The 16,495-nt window shown below is 44.0% G+C and overlaps 1 protein-coding gene across 1 annotated transcript in view; it reads right to left on the reverse strand.

Annotated features, from left to right (window-relative positions):
- CHD9 (chromodomain helicase DNA binding protein 9) overlaps positions 1 to 16,495 on the reverse strand; it is a 193,864-nt gene that overhangs the window by 37,843 nt on the left and 139,526 nt on the right. Inside the window, 12 exon segments of the mRNA XM_043495245.1 lie at positions 1,558 to 2,466; positions 2,750 to 2,952; positions 3,120 to 3,339; positions 3,505 to 3,547; positions 3,871 to 3,928; positions 4,620 to 4,647; positions 4,650 to 4,673; positions 4,676 to 4,735; positions 4,865 to 4,968; positions 5,154 to 5,157; positions 5,682 to 5,760; positions 16,326 to 16,489. Of these exon segments, the coding sequence (XP_043351180.1) occupies positions 1,558 to 2,466; positions 2,750 to 2,952; positions 3,120 to 3,339; positions 3,505 to 3,547; positions 3,871 to 3,928; positions 4,620 to 4,647; positions 4,650 to 4,673; positions 4,676 to 4,735; positions 4,865 to 4,968; positions 5,154 to 5,157; positions 5,682 to 5,760; positions 16,326 to 16,489 (1,896 nt within the window).

Below are 16,495 nucleotides of genomic sequence, written 5' to 3' on the forward strand. Positions count from 1 at the left end.
AGTGGCATGCCACCCCAACTCTCCTAGTTCTGACTGCCAGTTTCACTTGCTGATTCATTTTGACCAATGAAATTGAGTATGCAAATGAACTGTAGGAGGACAGTGATGACTAGCTGATTTACTTCTGATGTCACAATGCTTCAGAGACATGCCATCTAGTTGACTGTTAGGCCTCACTTGTTGCTAAGTCAAATACATACTATAGTCAAGATTTTTACCATATGAAATGTATCAATAGATTTGCTATGGATGAGATTTTCAAAGGTACCTAAACAACACAGGAACACAAATCCTATTGAAAAAAAACCCACCATGGAAGTAGTGCTCCCAAGCCACACAGCTGATTTTGAAAATTCTATCTTATGTGTTCCTAGGTCCTACACTAATCCACAATCTCGTTTATATTTTCTGAATAGTTTTGAAGCCTGAATATCTGTGCAAAAATGCTTGAAAATTTGTCAGTGAATGCAAATACGTGTTGCACTGTGTCACACAAGCATAAATGAATGAGCAAACACCCACTTATATAATATGCTAATATCCCATAGTAACAAATTACTCATAACTGACCCTTGATGTTGCAGCCTAAAACCTTACCGTTTGTGGTGGAAAACCAATCCTAACCCACACAACCCAACTCTACTGCCAGAAAGTTAATGATCACCATGATATAACATTTATTGTACTCATAGTGGAAACCAATTTAAAGCAGATCTTGAATATTAGCACTTTTAATGTATTTTTCTCTCCATCACAGAAAACAGAGCAGAGGGTTATATTCTTAACAGTAAAACTGTTGAACTTAGTACAAGACATTGAGAATCATGCTCCCCCATTGTGTAATTCCTGTCATGAAAATCTTTGAGCTAACGCTTTGGCAGAATATGGTCCTTGTTGTCACAATTCTTTCTGCTGTTGGGAAAGCACTAAATGACACGATAGTTTGCTGCTTTAGGAAATACTGTAAGATGAGGAAAGGAACAGACAAATAGTGTGCAGGGGAAACAAAGGGGAGGCACAGAAACAAAAGGGAGATTTTATAAAAGGAGGGCCCGTTGCTCTAGATATCTAAGTTTGGTAACTAAGATTGGTCCCCTCATGTCCATAGATGGATGCTGAGACAGTACCTCAAATTACTCTTAATGATCCTTGGCAGATTGCAGGACTGAAAGTTTTCAAGAGATATTTAAGTGTGGTGCAGTGATGTGGGACAAGAGATGAATGAGGAGGGAAAAACAGAAGCAGCACCAAAAGAACCTAAATATAGGAGGAAAGAAAAGAAATGGGGAAGAAGAGGGGAAAAACATTTTTGCAGAAATTCTGGCAATTCATCCCTTCCTCCCACACTGGAGTTGAATGCTGAACACAGCTCTCAATGGAATCAGTCAACATGACGCTCTGAATCGACAGAGGCATTGATAGGAGGTGATGGGAAATACAGAATATTTGCTTTTGTTTTTACTATGTATTCTCCTAATCCTATGCCTTTTAGATGTCTTTCAATATTCAGTATTTTTAGTTTTAAAATGATGTTGTAATAAGACTTTTGCCACTTACCTCGCTTTTGTGCCTCTTCGTCATCACTGTCACTCTCTTCAGACGACGACGACGATGATGACGATGATGAAGATGACGATGATGAAGAGGAGGAAGATGCTGAAGAACAAGATGAGGATGAAGAAGAGCTGGATCCTGACTGGGAGCGTGAACAGGAAGAGGAAGAGGAAGAAGATGATGAAGATGATCTGGAAGAACAGGATGATCTGTCTGAATCAGAGTCAGAATCAGAGCTAGAGTCTGACCCTCTTTTGTTGACTCTCTGTTTTTTGGAAGCAGGGTTTGGAGTTAGGGGCTCTGTCCTTGCTGCAACCATACGCCTGTCAGTTTCAGTTTTCACGCCAGGTTTGTGGTCTGTAGTCTGTAACGGCGTGCCATTCTTTGGGCTCAAAGGTTCAGATTTCATCATTGTCCGTGTTTCCTCAGTAGACATAGATTCTTCTTCAGACGATTGAGGGTCCTCTTTAAGGTTTTCATTTTTAACTTTTGTATCCTCAAGAGCACTCCCTTTAGTATCTGGCAATCTTGACTGAGGTGCAAGAGGAGAAGCAGACAATGCCATCTGATACTGATGTAAAAGTGGAGTAGAAGTTCTTGATAGTGCCACTTTATTCTGACTGTAGTTCCTCTGGGCAGACATAAATGAGAGTTCAGGATCACGAAGAATGTGATAGTCTGTTCTGCTAACTCCATGTTTAGCAGCTCCAATAAGTAAATCCCTGTCATGAGTCCCACACTCCCACCAAACTGGCAAGTCTGGATTTGGCTGACAAAGTTTCAAGCGTTCAAATAGCTGTGGATGTCGGAGAGCCTGTTCTCGTACCTTCCTCAAGAGTTCAATGCGATATAAGGTCCGAGAAGCACGCTCCTCAGTAATTGGTTGGATAAAAATGGTTGGGTCTACAAGTTCTGTATAAAAATAAAACAAATGGGAGTATCTGGCAAACAAAACCTTGTAATGCAGATTAGAAGCAAGTAACATTAACCAGTTAACAGCCAAGTCCCACAAAACATTAACCTCATGTTCCACATTAGATTTTTCCCCATTTTCTTCTCCCCTAATGAAATTTTGGGAAGCAGACAGAGTTGTAGCTTTTTGGAAAGAGGAAACAATATTTTGTATGATCAGTATCAACTACATGATTCAAATATTTTTAAAACATACTGTACTCTATTTTCCTTTGATACATACCTTCTTTTGAGGGAAGGCGACACACTCTCCTGCACATAGACATAAAAGCATACAAGTACTTCTCTAAACTCTCATCAGTTTTCTTATGTAGCCTAGCCATAGCTCTAAATTTTGTCCAGTCAAATCGACCCCCGTCAGGATCAAACACCACTCCAAATGTGGATACAACCCTGTAAAAATCAGCTTCTTCTCTTCTCGTCCATCTTGATTGGCAATAAAAAGAAAAAAAAAATTAATTAAGTTTGGACATTCAGTAATTTTCTTAATATCACTGTGATCACTAGTGATTACAGCTTTAAAAAAATTTAAAAAGTTTTTCTGAGTTTCTATAGGCTCATGCGTTTAAACTGAATACTTATTTTGCACAAACCTTTGTTGCCTTTCAATCTTGGCAGCAATTTTTGGATTTAGAGCAGCTTCTTCATATGGAGGCTGCATCACAGTGGCCTGAACTGGAAACGTCGGTTGGATTTGCTGGGCCTGCCTGTTCTTACTAGTACGTTGGTAGGCTGTTATTAGGCGGCGCAGACGTGTTGTTAAAGCAGACTGAGTGGGCCAATAAATTTTGTCTCCTTCCATCATCTGACCGTCTATATTAAAAGAAAACAAACAAACTCAAAGAAACAAGTCAATTATTGATCGTGTCTCAGGTTCTGCACCTAAAGCAGGGCTGCACCAAGACATGATGTAGCCCAGCATGATAGCATACTATACATTCACAATAATGATCATATATGAAGTTTAATTTACTTTACCTCCGTCAGCTATTACTAGATCTCCTGGTGATGAAGCATCATCCTAACAAATCCAAGATTTGAAATAAATCAAAAATATGAATCCATCAGAGACGCAGTTAAAAAAAAAACATACAGCTTAGGTAGATAACTGACAAAAGTAAAATAAGAATAATAGTATTTTGTTATATTTTAGACAACTGGCTATTAAGGCACCTTTAATATGAAGGGATGACCCAAAATATTTTTTCAAAGACTTCTACGAGACTTATACTTAAACTGTGCATGTATAGGAAATATTAAAAACGCTAAAATAACTAGCTCCACAAAATTAGAAGTAACATTTTCATTATGATAGAAAGAACTAAAAACAGATGCATACCATACCTCCATATCATCTTTAAACATTGCTGGGGCTGGTTTATATTCTGGATCTTCTACATCCCTGTTAAAATTTCAGCACAGTAAAATAATCCATTTTAATACTCTTTTAAAAGGACCTATTCTGTTTGTATTATGCAAAGCAATTCTAAATCAAGATGGATTTATTCTCTGGTTAACTTTCTACTGGGAAATCTCAGTCACTGTACTTTGGAGGGGAAAAAACATTACAACAAGAACTATGGCTTCAACATTTTCCCTCTTTCCTGCCCCAAGAGGTCTTCTATGTCTGTGGCCACCAACCCTCTGTCTCATGAAAAATGAACCACCACTCCTCTTTGGAGGTTATCAGTGCTACTCAAATTGATTTAAAGGGGTTGCTGTTTAGCAACACTAGGCATTCCTGGCCTCTAGAGGAAAGGTTGACTAATGTGGTAGCAACTCCCAATTCCTGCTGGCTTTTGTACTGAGGAATCAAACCTCACATCTCTCATATAGCAATGCAAAGCACTATCACTGCCACATGGATAACTTAAGTTTTTATGTTACCAGTGAATTCCCATGTCTAAATATTGTGCTATAAACACACTGGGCCTGATTTTCTTTTCACTTACACTGAACACACCAGAAATAATGCCATTTACATCAATCAACTTACACTGGTGTAAAATAGTGTGAGAGGAGAACCAGGCCCAGTGTACAAGTTTAGTTCAGTTTACATCAAACAGCTTGCAACAAAACTGAAACATTCATACCCATCAATGTAATCATTTGCTCTCTGTCAGCAGCAACTGCTTTCTCATCTGGTTGCCCACTCTTTCCAAGAAACAGAGTGCGGGATCTGCTCTAATAGTGTTGTACTTTTCATACCCTGAATGAGAAGAGGCAACAACATAAAAGTGATTTTTAAAAGAAGGCATGAAAGGAATCAAGAGGAAAGGTTTGTGTCAGGGTGGGGGAATATATATATTTAGTCATTCCAGTCATCCTTATTACTTACCATGCTTAAAAACTCCAATTAGGAGGGATTTATCTGCATCTGCATCCCACCACTCTGCAGGGACCTCAGAATGCTCTGGCTCAGGGACCCAAACATCAACTTCACTGAAAAATTCATCAATAAAACAAACATAAATCTACACAGGGAAGGATGAAATTTAATTTGTCTTTGTTATTCCACATTTTATACTTGAATTTTCAATAGAAAGCAGCAATAATTTTACATGTCCAAACACATTAAAAACCAGCCTCTGATCAACAAGCTAAACATCATTTTATTAATAGCTTACAGGTCTGTTAAAAAGAGTATATAGGCCACATTCACTTTTACAAAAATATCTGTCAGCTGGCATTCCAAGGGGGGCGAGGGGGAAAAAAAGCACTGACATGCATAAATCAAACAGTGCAACATGAATGAAAAGGACAATTTTTCCACTGAGGACTGAGCGCTTGGTAATTTGCAGCTAAATTTAAAGCATATAAATGCTTTTGATGGCACTGAAACCAATGAAGGTTTTGCCATTAACTTCAATGAGAGTAAAAAGAGATCCATATCTGAATTCTATACTAAGAAGCATGGGAATCCTGCTAACAGAGTATAAATCAGGTGAATTTGTATTTCTCCTAAATATATTATATTTCCAATAACTTTGAATTGCTAATGATACAAAAAGTAACATACAACAAAAACAGTTTTTTTCATGGGCAAAAATTGTAAATTATTACTTGTTTTTCCCTAAGGTATTCTGAATTTTTTGCTAATAGTTTACATTAAAAACAAGCAAAAAAACTTCAGTATAGTTCACCTGGCATTCAACCTCCATCAAACACTTTTTGGAATTCATTAACAATGACTTCTTGTTTTAAGTAATACAGCATTCTTACTCGAGCAAGACCCTAAAAAAACAAACACCTAGAAGAAACAGACATTAGAATGCTATCACATTTATGTTTGGAAGGCTTTTTTGTGCAATTAACTAGTTATTCGTTTTTTTTTCAATGCTGCTTTTTCCTGAAATACAGGGGGAACTGGTAGTAATCCTATACTTAGGCTGCCTAACATTTAAGATTTGTACACCTTTACCTGAGAACCTCTAAGACAGGGATCGGCAACCTTTGGCACGCAGCCCACCGGGGTAAGGCCCCCTGGTGGGCCGGGGCTGGTTTTGTTTACTTGCCACATCTGCAGGTTTGGCCGATCGTGGCTCCCACTGGCTGTGGTTCGCCATCCCAGGCCAATGGGGCCTGCAGGAAGCGGCGCGGGCTGAGGGATGTGCTGGCCCCTGCTTCCAGCAGCCCCCATTCACCTGGAGCGGCAAACTGCGGCCAGTAGGAGCCGTGATTGGCCAAAACTTGTGGACCGCGGCATGTAAACAAACTGGCCCCGCCACCAGTGGGGATTTACCCTGGCGGCCACATGCCAACGGTTGCCGATTCCTGCTCAAAGCACCTCCATTCTTTGCAACAAGCCTTTGAAATTCAAGAGGGAAAAAGGCCTTTGGCTAGAGACATGCCTTTTCTGGTCCCTTGAAATTCTGTTCAGGTTTGGCTGAGTTATAAACTGTTAAAAATTGCCATTTCTCTTCCTTCACTTGCATCCCTCAGGAAAAATGCTGGCAGCCCACTAACATAACATTCTAGAAAGCCAGGCCAATGGCAAAGCAGCATCGGCATCACTGCCACACACTATAATGCCAGAACAGCAGGGAGAACAAGAGTCAGTCTGGACAAGCCTCCTGCCCCCTGCAAGAATCTTTCAGCAAATGGTCCATCTACCACTTTGAGGGAACTACATGCAACAGGAACTCCTCAAACTCATGAGGGAGCAGGAGGAACACCGTCAAAAGATGAATTGGGAGCTTAATTCATAATTTTGCTACATACTAACAATCATGGACTGAACAGAGACATTGAATTATTGCTTATTACTACAATCTATAAGCCCATGGACTGAGTGTCACATAGGCTGGGGAGGGCTGTGCCGCCACAAACAGCCCAGTATGGCCCCACCCACACTCCTCCCTGAAGCCCCCTCCTGGTTGCCCTTCCCGCTTGGCCCCCGCCCAGGCAAGCTGCTCCTCTTTCAGGGCAGCGTTTTGGGGCTAGGGCAGCCAGGACTTGGTGGGGATGGGAAGGGGGGCCCCCCAGCATTGGGGGGCCCCGGGCACTGGGGTCACACCACCCAGCACTCAGGAGCAGGAGGCACTGGGGCTGCCTGCCCAGTGCTTGGGGGAAGCTGGGGACATTGAGGCTGAGGTGGCTTTATACCGGCCACCCTGCGCTAGGCGGGAGTGCGCCCTGCACTTGGTGGGGCTGCGTGCTGCCCGCCCTGTGCTCAGGGGGGAAGGGGGACAATGCGCCCGCTCTGCACACGGGGTTGGGGTGGCGATTCACCCGCCACACCTGTATAAGCCATTTAACCCCCAAACCTCCCACTCAGCTTTTTTCCCCCCTCTATGACTGGAGAGATGTTAACAGCACTTCACCTTGAGTGGACCCTTGAAATGTGTGTTAAATATTAATGCTAAACAATCCATTCTAACCTTATATTTAGCTCTGTCACTCTGAGCACGTTTCCCAGACCTGAAGAAGAACTCTGTGTAAGCTCAAAAGCTTGTCTCGGTCGCCAACAGAAATTGGTCCAATAAAAGATACTACCTCATCCACATATCTCAGCAGAAACTCACTCACTTGTTCCAAGTCCAAATGTAACTGCCAAGCAAACCTACACTGTATCTCCAGAGTGAAAATCCTGACCCCACTGACGTCAGAGTGATTTTTTTCATTGACTTCATCTGGCCAGGATTTTCACCCTTGACTAAACTAAGCCAAGGCCCCATGGTAGTTGCAGCCAGGCATACGTGAAATAGGGAAAAGCCAAGCTTGCAATGTTTTAGTCACATACCTTGCTAAATGCCGTAGTGACAATATAAAATAAGGAGTGGACTTTTATCAGTGTTAGTGAAGCTGACTCTTGTAAAAGAGAATATATTGGGGAACAGCTCTCACAAACAGATAATAGAGCTGTCAAGCGATTAAAAAAATTAATTGTGATCAATCATGTGATAAAAAATCATCGCGATTAATCACACTGTTAATAGAATACCATTTATGTCAATATTTTTGGATTTTTTCCACATTCTCAAATATATTGATTTCAATTACAACATAGAATACAATGTATAATGTGCTCATTTTATATTTTTTTTATTATAAATATTTGCAGTGTAAAAATAAAAAAATAGTATTTTTCAATTCACTTAATACAAAGTACTGTAGTGCAATCTCTTTATCATGAACATTGAACTTACAAATGTAGAGTTATGTACAAAAAATAACTGCATTCAAAAATAAAACAATGTAAAACTTTAGAGCGTCAAGTCACTCAGTCCTACTTCTTGTTCAGCCAATCACTCAGATTGTTACATTTGCAGGAGATACTGCTGCCCCCGCTTTTTGTTTAAATGTCATCTGAAAGTGAGAACCGGTGTTGGCATGGTACTGTTGCAAGGTATTTAAGTGCCAGATGTGCTAAAGGTTCATATGTCCCTTCACGCTTCAAACACCATTTCAGAGGACGTGTCCATGCTGATGATGGCTTCTGCTCAATAACGATCCAAAGCGGTGCAGACAACGCATGTTCATTTTCATCATCAGAGACATGTCACCAAGCTCCAGAACTTATTGAGATGTGTTGCTCATGTCCATTCGACCTAGGTGTGTGTGGATACTACTGAGGGAAAAACTTCCGGCACTGCTGCATGCGGTGAGCACACACACCTAAGTTGAATGGACTTGAGAAATCACTCGAAGGAGGAGGCTGATTTTCTTTTTTGGTGGTTCAGGTTCAGTAGTTTCCGCATCCGAGAGTTGCTCCACACCTCATCCTGCTCAGATTTGGAAGGCACTTCAGATTCTTTAAATCTTGGGTCGAGTGCTGTAGCTATCTCACATTGGTACCTTCTTTGAGTTTTGTCAAATCTGCAGTGAATGTGTTCCTTAAAACAATACGCTGGGTTTCCGAAACTGCTATAACATGAAATATATGGCAGAATGCAGAGAAAACAAAAAGCAGGAGACATACAATTCCCTCCCAATGAGTTCAGTCACAAATTTAATTAACACATTTTTTAAATGAGCATCATCGCATGGAAGCATGCCCTCTGGAATGGTGGCCAAAGCATGAAGGGGCATACAATGTTAGTGTATCTGGCACGTAATACCTTGCAATGACGGCTACAAAAGTGCCTCCATTCTCACTTCAGGTGACATTGCAAATAAGAAGCGGGCAGCATTATCTCCCATAAATGTAAACAAACTTGTTTCTCTTAGCCATTGGCTGCCCAAGAAGTAAGACTGAGTGGACTTGTAGGTTCTAAACTTTACATTGTGTGTTTTTGAGTGTAGTCATGTAAAAAAATAAAATAAAATAAAAATCTACACTTCTAAGTTGCGCTTTCATGATAAAGAGACTGCACTATGGTTCTTGTAGGAGGTGAATTGAAAAAAATTATTTCTTTTAAAATTTTACAGTGCAAATATTTGTAATAAAAATAAAGTGAGTACTGTACATTTTGTATTCTGTGTGTAATTGAAAAAAACGGTTACCTACCTTTTGTAACTGTTCTTTGAGATGTGTTGCATGTCCATTCCATTCTAGGTGTGCACACATCCACATAAGCACCGTCAGAGATTTTTGCCTTATCAATACCCGTAGAGCAGGCTGTAGTGCCCTCCAGCATCCTGCCCATGCCGTGGTATATTAGGCGCTGCCGGCCCGAGGACTTCTCACTTCCTTCTTGCCGACAACTCCGACAGAAGGGGTAGGAGGGCAGGTAATGGAATGGACATGAGCAACACATCTTGTGAAGAACAACAGTTATGAAAGGTAGGTAATTGTTTTCTCTTCTTCGAGTGCTTGCTCATGTCAATACCATTCTAGGTGACTCGCAAGCCGTATCAACAGAGGTGGGCTTGGAGTTTACCATCGTTCAGCTTGTAGTACGGATCTGCCAAAGTGTCATCTCGTGCCTGCTGAGTCAGTGCGTAGTGGAACACAAACATATGGATGGACGACAAGGTGGGGGCCCGACAGCTCTCTTGAATCGGCACCTGTGCCAGGAAGACGTCTGCACTCTAGTGGAATGAGCTGTCACAAACGCTGGCAGGGCCACTTTCACCAGCTCGTAGCACTGGCAGATGCACACTATAATCCAAGACTAAATTCTCTGGGCTGACATGGGCAGCCCTTTATCCTGTCTGTGACAGCAACAATCACGTTGACTTATGGAACAGTAACGTTCGATCAATGTAGAAGGCCAGTGCCAGTCTGATATCCATCGTATGCAACCTGAACTTCTCATCTGAGGCTATGGACAGAGGACTGGTAAGTAGATGTCCTGGCCCATGTGGAACTGGGACACAAACTTGGGCAGAAAAGCTGGATGCGGGCGCAGCTGGACCTTGTCCTTGTAGAAAACTGTATTGGGTATGTTATTGCCCTGTATGTTAGTGCTCTGATCTCCACCGAGCTGACATTATGGCAACCAGGAAGGACACCTTCCAAAAAAGAAGCAGGAGAAGCAGGAAACTAAGAGTTCAAAGGGAGGGCCCATGAGCTTCCAAAGCACCAATTTGGTCCCCACCGGGGAACCGGATCACGGACGTGCAGGTCAGCGCTCTAGACCTTTCGGAACTGTGCTGTCATGGGATGGGCGAAGACGACCTGCCCTGAAGCAGAGGGTGGAATGCAGAAATGACCGCCAGGTGCAACTTGACCAAACACAGCGACAAGCCTTGAAGCTTTAAGTGCAGCAAATAGTCCAGGATGACCTGCAACAAGGTCTCCTCAGGATGAACGCGCTTGTCTGAGGTCCAAAATGCGAAACGCTTTCAAGTGGTTACATAGATAGCCTTGGTGGAGGGCTTCCTACTGCCCAGCAGGACCTCTTGGACTGCTACGGAGCACTCTCCCTCGTCCATGCTCAGCCATGGAGCAGCCACGCTGTCAGGTGCAGTGACGCCATGTTCGGATGCAGCAGATTGCTGTGGTTCTCGGAGAGCAGATCCAGATGGAGAGCCACCAAAAAATACTCAGCAGCATGCCAAACCAGTGCTGGCGAGGCCATGCTGGTGCAATGAGAATGACCCATGCTCTTTCTTGTTTCACCATGAGCAGGACTCTGTGGAGAAGCAGCACTGGCGGAAAGGCATACATTAGCACTCCTGACCCCGGGATCAGGAAGGCATCCAGCAGGGAACCCTTATCCCCGCCATATAGGGAGCAGAACATGTGGTACTTCCTGTTCTGCTGGGACGCAAACAGGTCTACCTGGGAAGTCCCCCACTGTCAGAAGATCAAGTCGACCACCTCTGGATGGAGGGACCACTTGTGGCGAGAGGAGAAGGTCCTGCTGAGGTGATCTGCCAGGATGTTCCCAGTTCCAGGTAAGTGAGCAGCCACAAGGTGGATGGCATTCTGCACACACAGGTACCAGAGGCTGAGTGCCTGGCGCCGCCCTTCCTCTTGATGCAATACATCGCGGCTGTGTTGTCCATGAGGACCTGCACCACCTTGCCTGTCAGATGGGGCAAAAACACCTGGCAGGCCAGGCACACCGCCTTGAGCTTCCCGACTTTGATATGAAGAGCTAAGTTGTGCTGCATCCAGCGGCCTTGGGTGCTGAGCTCGCCCAGGTGGGATCCCCAACCCAGATATGACATGTCCGAGACCAGGGTGAGCAACAGTCATGGGGACACAAAGGGAACCCCCCACAGCACTGACTTGGGGTGTAACCACCAGTTCAAGGACGCGGTACAGCACCATGACCGCTCTGTCTAGTGGGTGCCTGCTGGGAACACAGACCATTGCCAGCCACATTTGCAGGGATCGCAGATAAAGCCGGGTGTGCTTGACCACATATGTGTACATTGCCATGTGGCCCATCAGCCGCAGGCAAGTGTGGGCCGTGGTGATCAGATGTCTCCTCACGTGGGCAATGAGATCCACCACTGCCTCAAAGCATGCTTCTGGAAGGAAGGTCCTGGCTTGCGCGGAATCGAGAACCGCTCTGATAAACTCTATGCACTGGACTGGTGTCAACGTGGACTTTTGTGTGTTTATTAACAGGTGGTGGTCGCTGCAGGTGGAGCGTACCAGATCGAGGCTTCTCCACACCTGTCCCGGAGACCTGCCCTTGATGAGCCAGTCATCTAGTTACAGGAAGATCTGGAACCCCTGCAACATCTGAGGTAAGCCGCTATGGGTGCCACACATTTCGTGAACACCCTGGGGGCCGAGGACTGGCCAAAGGGTAGCGCTGTGAACTGGAAATGGCACCCCATACCTATAAAATGCAGGAACCATCTGTGTCCTAGGAATATGGAGATATAGAAGTAAGCATCCTTTAAGTCAAGAGAAGCGTACCAGTCCCCTGGATCCAGGAAGGGAATAATGGAGACCAGGGAGCCAGTTCCGAGACCATAGCCTTCGGGATTAGGAAGTAATGGGAGTAGAATCCTCTTCCTTCCATGTCCTGAGGAACCGCCTCCACAGCCCCCAACTGCAGGAGCTTGTGGAGCTCCTGAACCAGGAGTTGCTCATGAGAGGGGTCCCTGAAGAGGGACAGGAAAGAAGGGACTGGAAGGAGGGGTACCCACAAACTGCAGGGTGTAGCCCCGATATACTATGTCCAGGACCTAGCGGTCCAAGGTAACTCACGAACTGGCCGAGCGGTAGGGAGAAAGGGGTTGAGGAAAGGACAGGCAGGATCTGGCTGGCTGACTGGGGCACACCCTCAAAACGATTGCTTTTGGTGCCCCGGGTGCTTAGTGGGTCCAGGTTGGGCTGGAAATTGAGAGGAGAAGGGACGACGACGGCTAAACCCGGTGTCCCTTCTCCTGTAGATCCCTGCCAGCCTTGCCAAGGCCTCAACGGTGGTGGAGGTCGGAATGGCTTTCTGGCAGACTACAGTGAGTGCATGCCCAATGAGCGAAGGGTAGCCCGTGGAGCCTGGCATCCATTTGATCAGAGAAGAGCCCAACTCCGTCAAAGGGAGGTCCTGAATAGAGGCCTGCATCTCCTGGGACAGGACCGCCGTTTGGAGCCAGGAGTTGCGTCGCATAACCACTCTCCCTGCTGAGTCCGCCACATCCCATGTCATTTGCAGGGAGCATCTGAGTGCTGTGGTCCTTTCCTCCACCAGGGTACCAAATTCCTGACCCTGAGGATGGGAGTCTTGGAACTTCTGGAGACTCTCCCAGAAGTTAAAATTGTACCAGCATAGCAGGGCCTGATGGTTCACCACCCATAATTGTAGGCTGGCCACTGAATATTTTTTTCTGCCAAATACCTCTAGTTCTTTGGCTTCTTTATTCTTGGAAGTAGAGGCAGTGGGGACCTGCTTGTGCTTTTCACTGGCCGCAAACATAACCAGCGAGCCCAGAAGTGAGTGAATATAAAGGTACTAAAAACCCTTGGCTGGCACAAAATATTTTTTCTCTGCCCGTTTCAAGGTGGGTGACCTGCCAAGGGATTGCTTATCTGGCGATCCCCCAGCCATGGAGGGGTTTTAATGACTGGCTTGCCTTTTCAGGGAGCCTTAGTCTGGTCTTGTGGCACTGGAGACGTCACAGGAGCAGGTGGAGACCTGTGCTCTCTCTGCTCCCGGGCCTGGGATGAGGAAGGTGCAGGCAGGGTGGTGGATCCCACACTGCTCACCAGAGTCAGTGATGGACCTTTAAGAGGGCCAAGAGCCCCAGCCGCAGAGGCATGCTCACGCTGCTGTAGAGAACGCTGGCGGACAGGCCTGGTTCCTCTACCCGATGACCCTTGGGCCTTCTTGCTCTGCGCTGGCGAGTGCTTCTTCGCCTTCTTCTTCGACACTGGTGAACAGTGTTGAAAGGAGCCATACGCTGGCACGGAGGCCATAGTACTCAGTGTGGCCTGCACTGAGGGCTCGAAAGTCAGGCGGAGAACGGACTCCATCAGGAGGGTTCTGAGGCAAATGTCTCCTTCTGGGTGTGTGAGGCCAAAAGTTCTTTCAGATCCGGCAACGCTCCTTAATGTGTGATTCCCCCAAGCATTTAAAGCAGCTGTCATGGGGGTCACTCACAGGTATAGGCCTGCTACAGACCAAGCAGGGCTTAAACCCGGGAGCTCAGAGCATGCCCAATTTGGGGCGAAGTCCCAGACAGAACTTTAGCTAACAGCTAACTACGCTACTTAACAGCTACTTAACACTAACTACAATTAAACAGGTTTCAGAGTAGCAGCCATGTTATTCTGTATTCGCAAAAAGAAAAGGAGTACTTGTGGCACCTTAGAGACTAACAAATTTATTTGAGCATAAGCTTTCGTGAGCTACAGCTCACTTCATCAGATGCATTTGGTGGAATGCATCCGATGAAGTGAGCTGTAGCTCACGAAAGCTTATGCTCTAATAAATTTGTTAGTCTCTAAGGTGACACAAGTACTCCTTTTCTTTTTACAATTAAACAAAGACCCGAAGGCCCATAGAAGAAAACTGCTAGCTCTTGACAAGCAAGAGAGGCGCTCCGACTGACCACCACGGATGATAAAAAGGAAATGAGAGGGCGTGGGCCGGCGGCGCCTAATATACTGCAGCATGGGTGCAGCATGTTAGAGGGCGCTACAGCCAGCCCTATGGGTACCACTAAGGCAAAAATCTCCAAGGGACACGCACATGGGCCCGCACACATCTAGAATGGAATCGACATGAGCAAGCACTCAAAGAAGAATCACTAAATTTGAAAATGTAGAAAAAAATCCAAAATATTTAATACATTTCAATTGGTATTCTGTTTAACAATGCGATTAAAACTGCAATTAATCGTGATTAATTTTTTTGAGTCAATTGCGTGCGTTAACTGTGATTAATCAACAGCCCTAATAAATAAGTATAGTACCTTATTTTTTACATCGCTTTATATTCATTCATGCTGAGTTCTATAACACTAACATTACTCTAAAGTTACATGCTATAACCTTTGCGGCTTTGCATAGCTGTGTTGCTCTGTAGACAGAAGGAGAATACAACAAGGCTTGAGACACACTCTCAAACCAAAAGCCTTCAGACATTCTGCTATGCTTGGCTACTGCAGACAGGAGCATACATATGGAGCCAAATAAGAAAAAGTCTGTAAGATTTAATGTTTTTGTAGAACTATGAATTTTATTCATGTTCCGCTTTCCCCAAAGTGCTTTTTACTTATATTAAACTGTTTAAACAAGACGAGATGTGAAGAATTGTGATCTCTGTGTTAGCTAGAGAGTCATTCCAGAAAAGAACCAGATGAACAATTTTGTTGATGCTTAGCTAACATGCCTCTGTTCCAAGCCATAACTGGTGAAGGCTGTCTCTAAAGTTTTGCTGATTTCTGGAATACTATGGTCAAAACAAGGTAATAAACTAGTTACAAACTTTGCCCTGTTTTGTGCTGGGCTTTCAAACATGTCAAAATAGTAGATAAGAAGTAATGCAAAGAAATGATGAAAACCTCAACCATAGTATAAAGAGAGCAAGAGTGAAGCTCAGATTTCGAGAGAGCTTACAAACTACATTACTGCATCCCAGATTGCTGGTAACGTATTGGTCTTTCTGTATTACACTGTTTTAATCTTTCACTAGTAATCTTTGATTAATAAAATTGATTGAACCTAGCTATTTACTGAGTTAAATCAAACCCATAACAAACTCTAAAGTCCAGGTGCCTTGCAACTGTTTTAAAACTGAAAAGTATCTGTATCTTCTAATGCTTGTAATCTCAACATATAGTTTAACCCAACACCACGAACCCCCAGATTGACAGAAACACAGGAAACTGATGTTAAGATTTTGGAAGCTGAGATTTTGCAGCAGGGGGATAGACAGAGAGCTGCTTCTACTCCTTCCTGCCTTTTATGGGCAGCTCCAAGCCACCCAAACCCAACGTGCTTGTTAGATGTTTGGCACCGACCAATAGGTGCATTCTTAATAAGAAAGGGCCAACAAAGACCAGCAGGTGCCACACCATCACCCAGAGATGTGTGGCCCACCCTCCACAAGCCTTCCCCACAAGCAGGTGCTACTAATACCTCCTTCTGCACAACACCCACAACTGTGAATTCTGTGGTTCTACAGAAGTAGCAGACTTCCCAAATCTCTGTTCACAGAATGATAAATTAGCAAAGAAGAAAGGAAACAAACAATAGTAGTTAATATTTGTAAGATGCTTTGGAAATGTACAATAAGATGCCATAAAGGCTACTACTACTACTACTAGAGCTATGTTAGTTTCTGCTTCGGAAAATCATCTGTGGGGAAAAATGATTGCCCCTCCACCCTTTTTTGTTCTTTAAGATATACTTTTTAATCTTTCAAGAGTATAACAATGAAGAGCTAAAAGAAAAAATAATCCTTTATACAAACTGAAAAAACACATTTACACATTTATACTAGTACTTACTTATTGCAATGATGCTTTATGTGTTTTTTATATCCTTCATCTTGCAGTAGATGTTCCGGATTATATTTTCGAAGCCATTCTGCTTTATGTATATCAAAAGTGCTAGCCTGAGTCTTCACTTTCTTTCCTTTTCTACCCCGCGGTACAGGTGCTGACAAACCTACAC

Source organism: Dermochelys coriacea, chromosome 12, assembly GCF_009764565.3.
Source record: "Dermochelys coriacea isolate rDerCor1 chromosome 12, rDerCor1.pri.v4, whole genome shotgun sequence".
In the NCBI taxonomy this organism is placed as follows: domain Eukaryota; kingdom Metazoa; phylum Chordata; order Testudines; family Dermochelyidae; genus Dermochelys; species Dermochelys coriacea.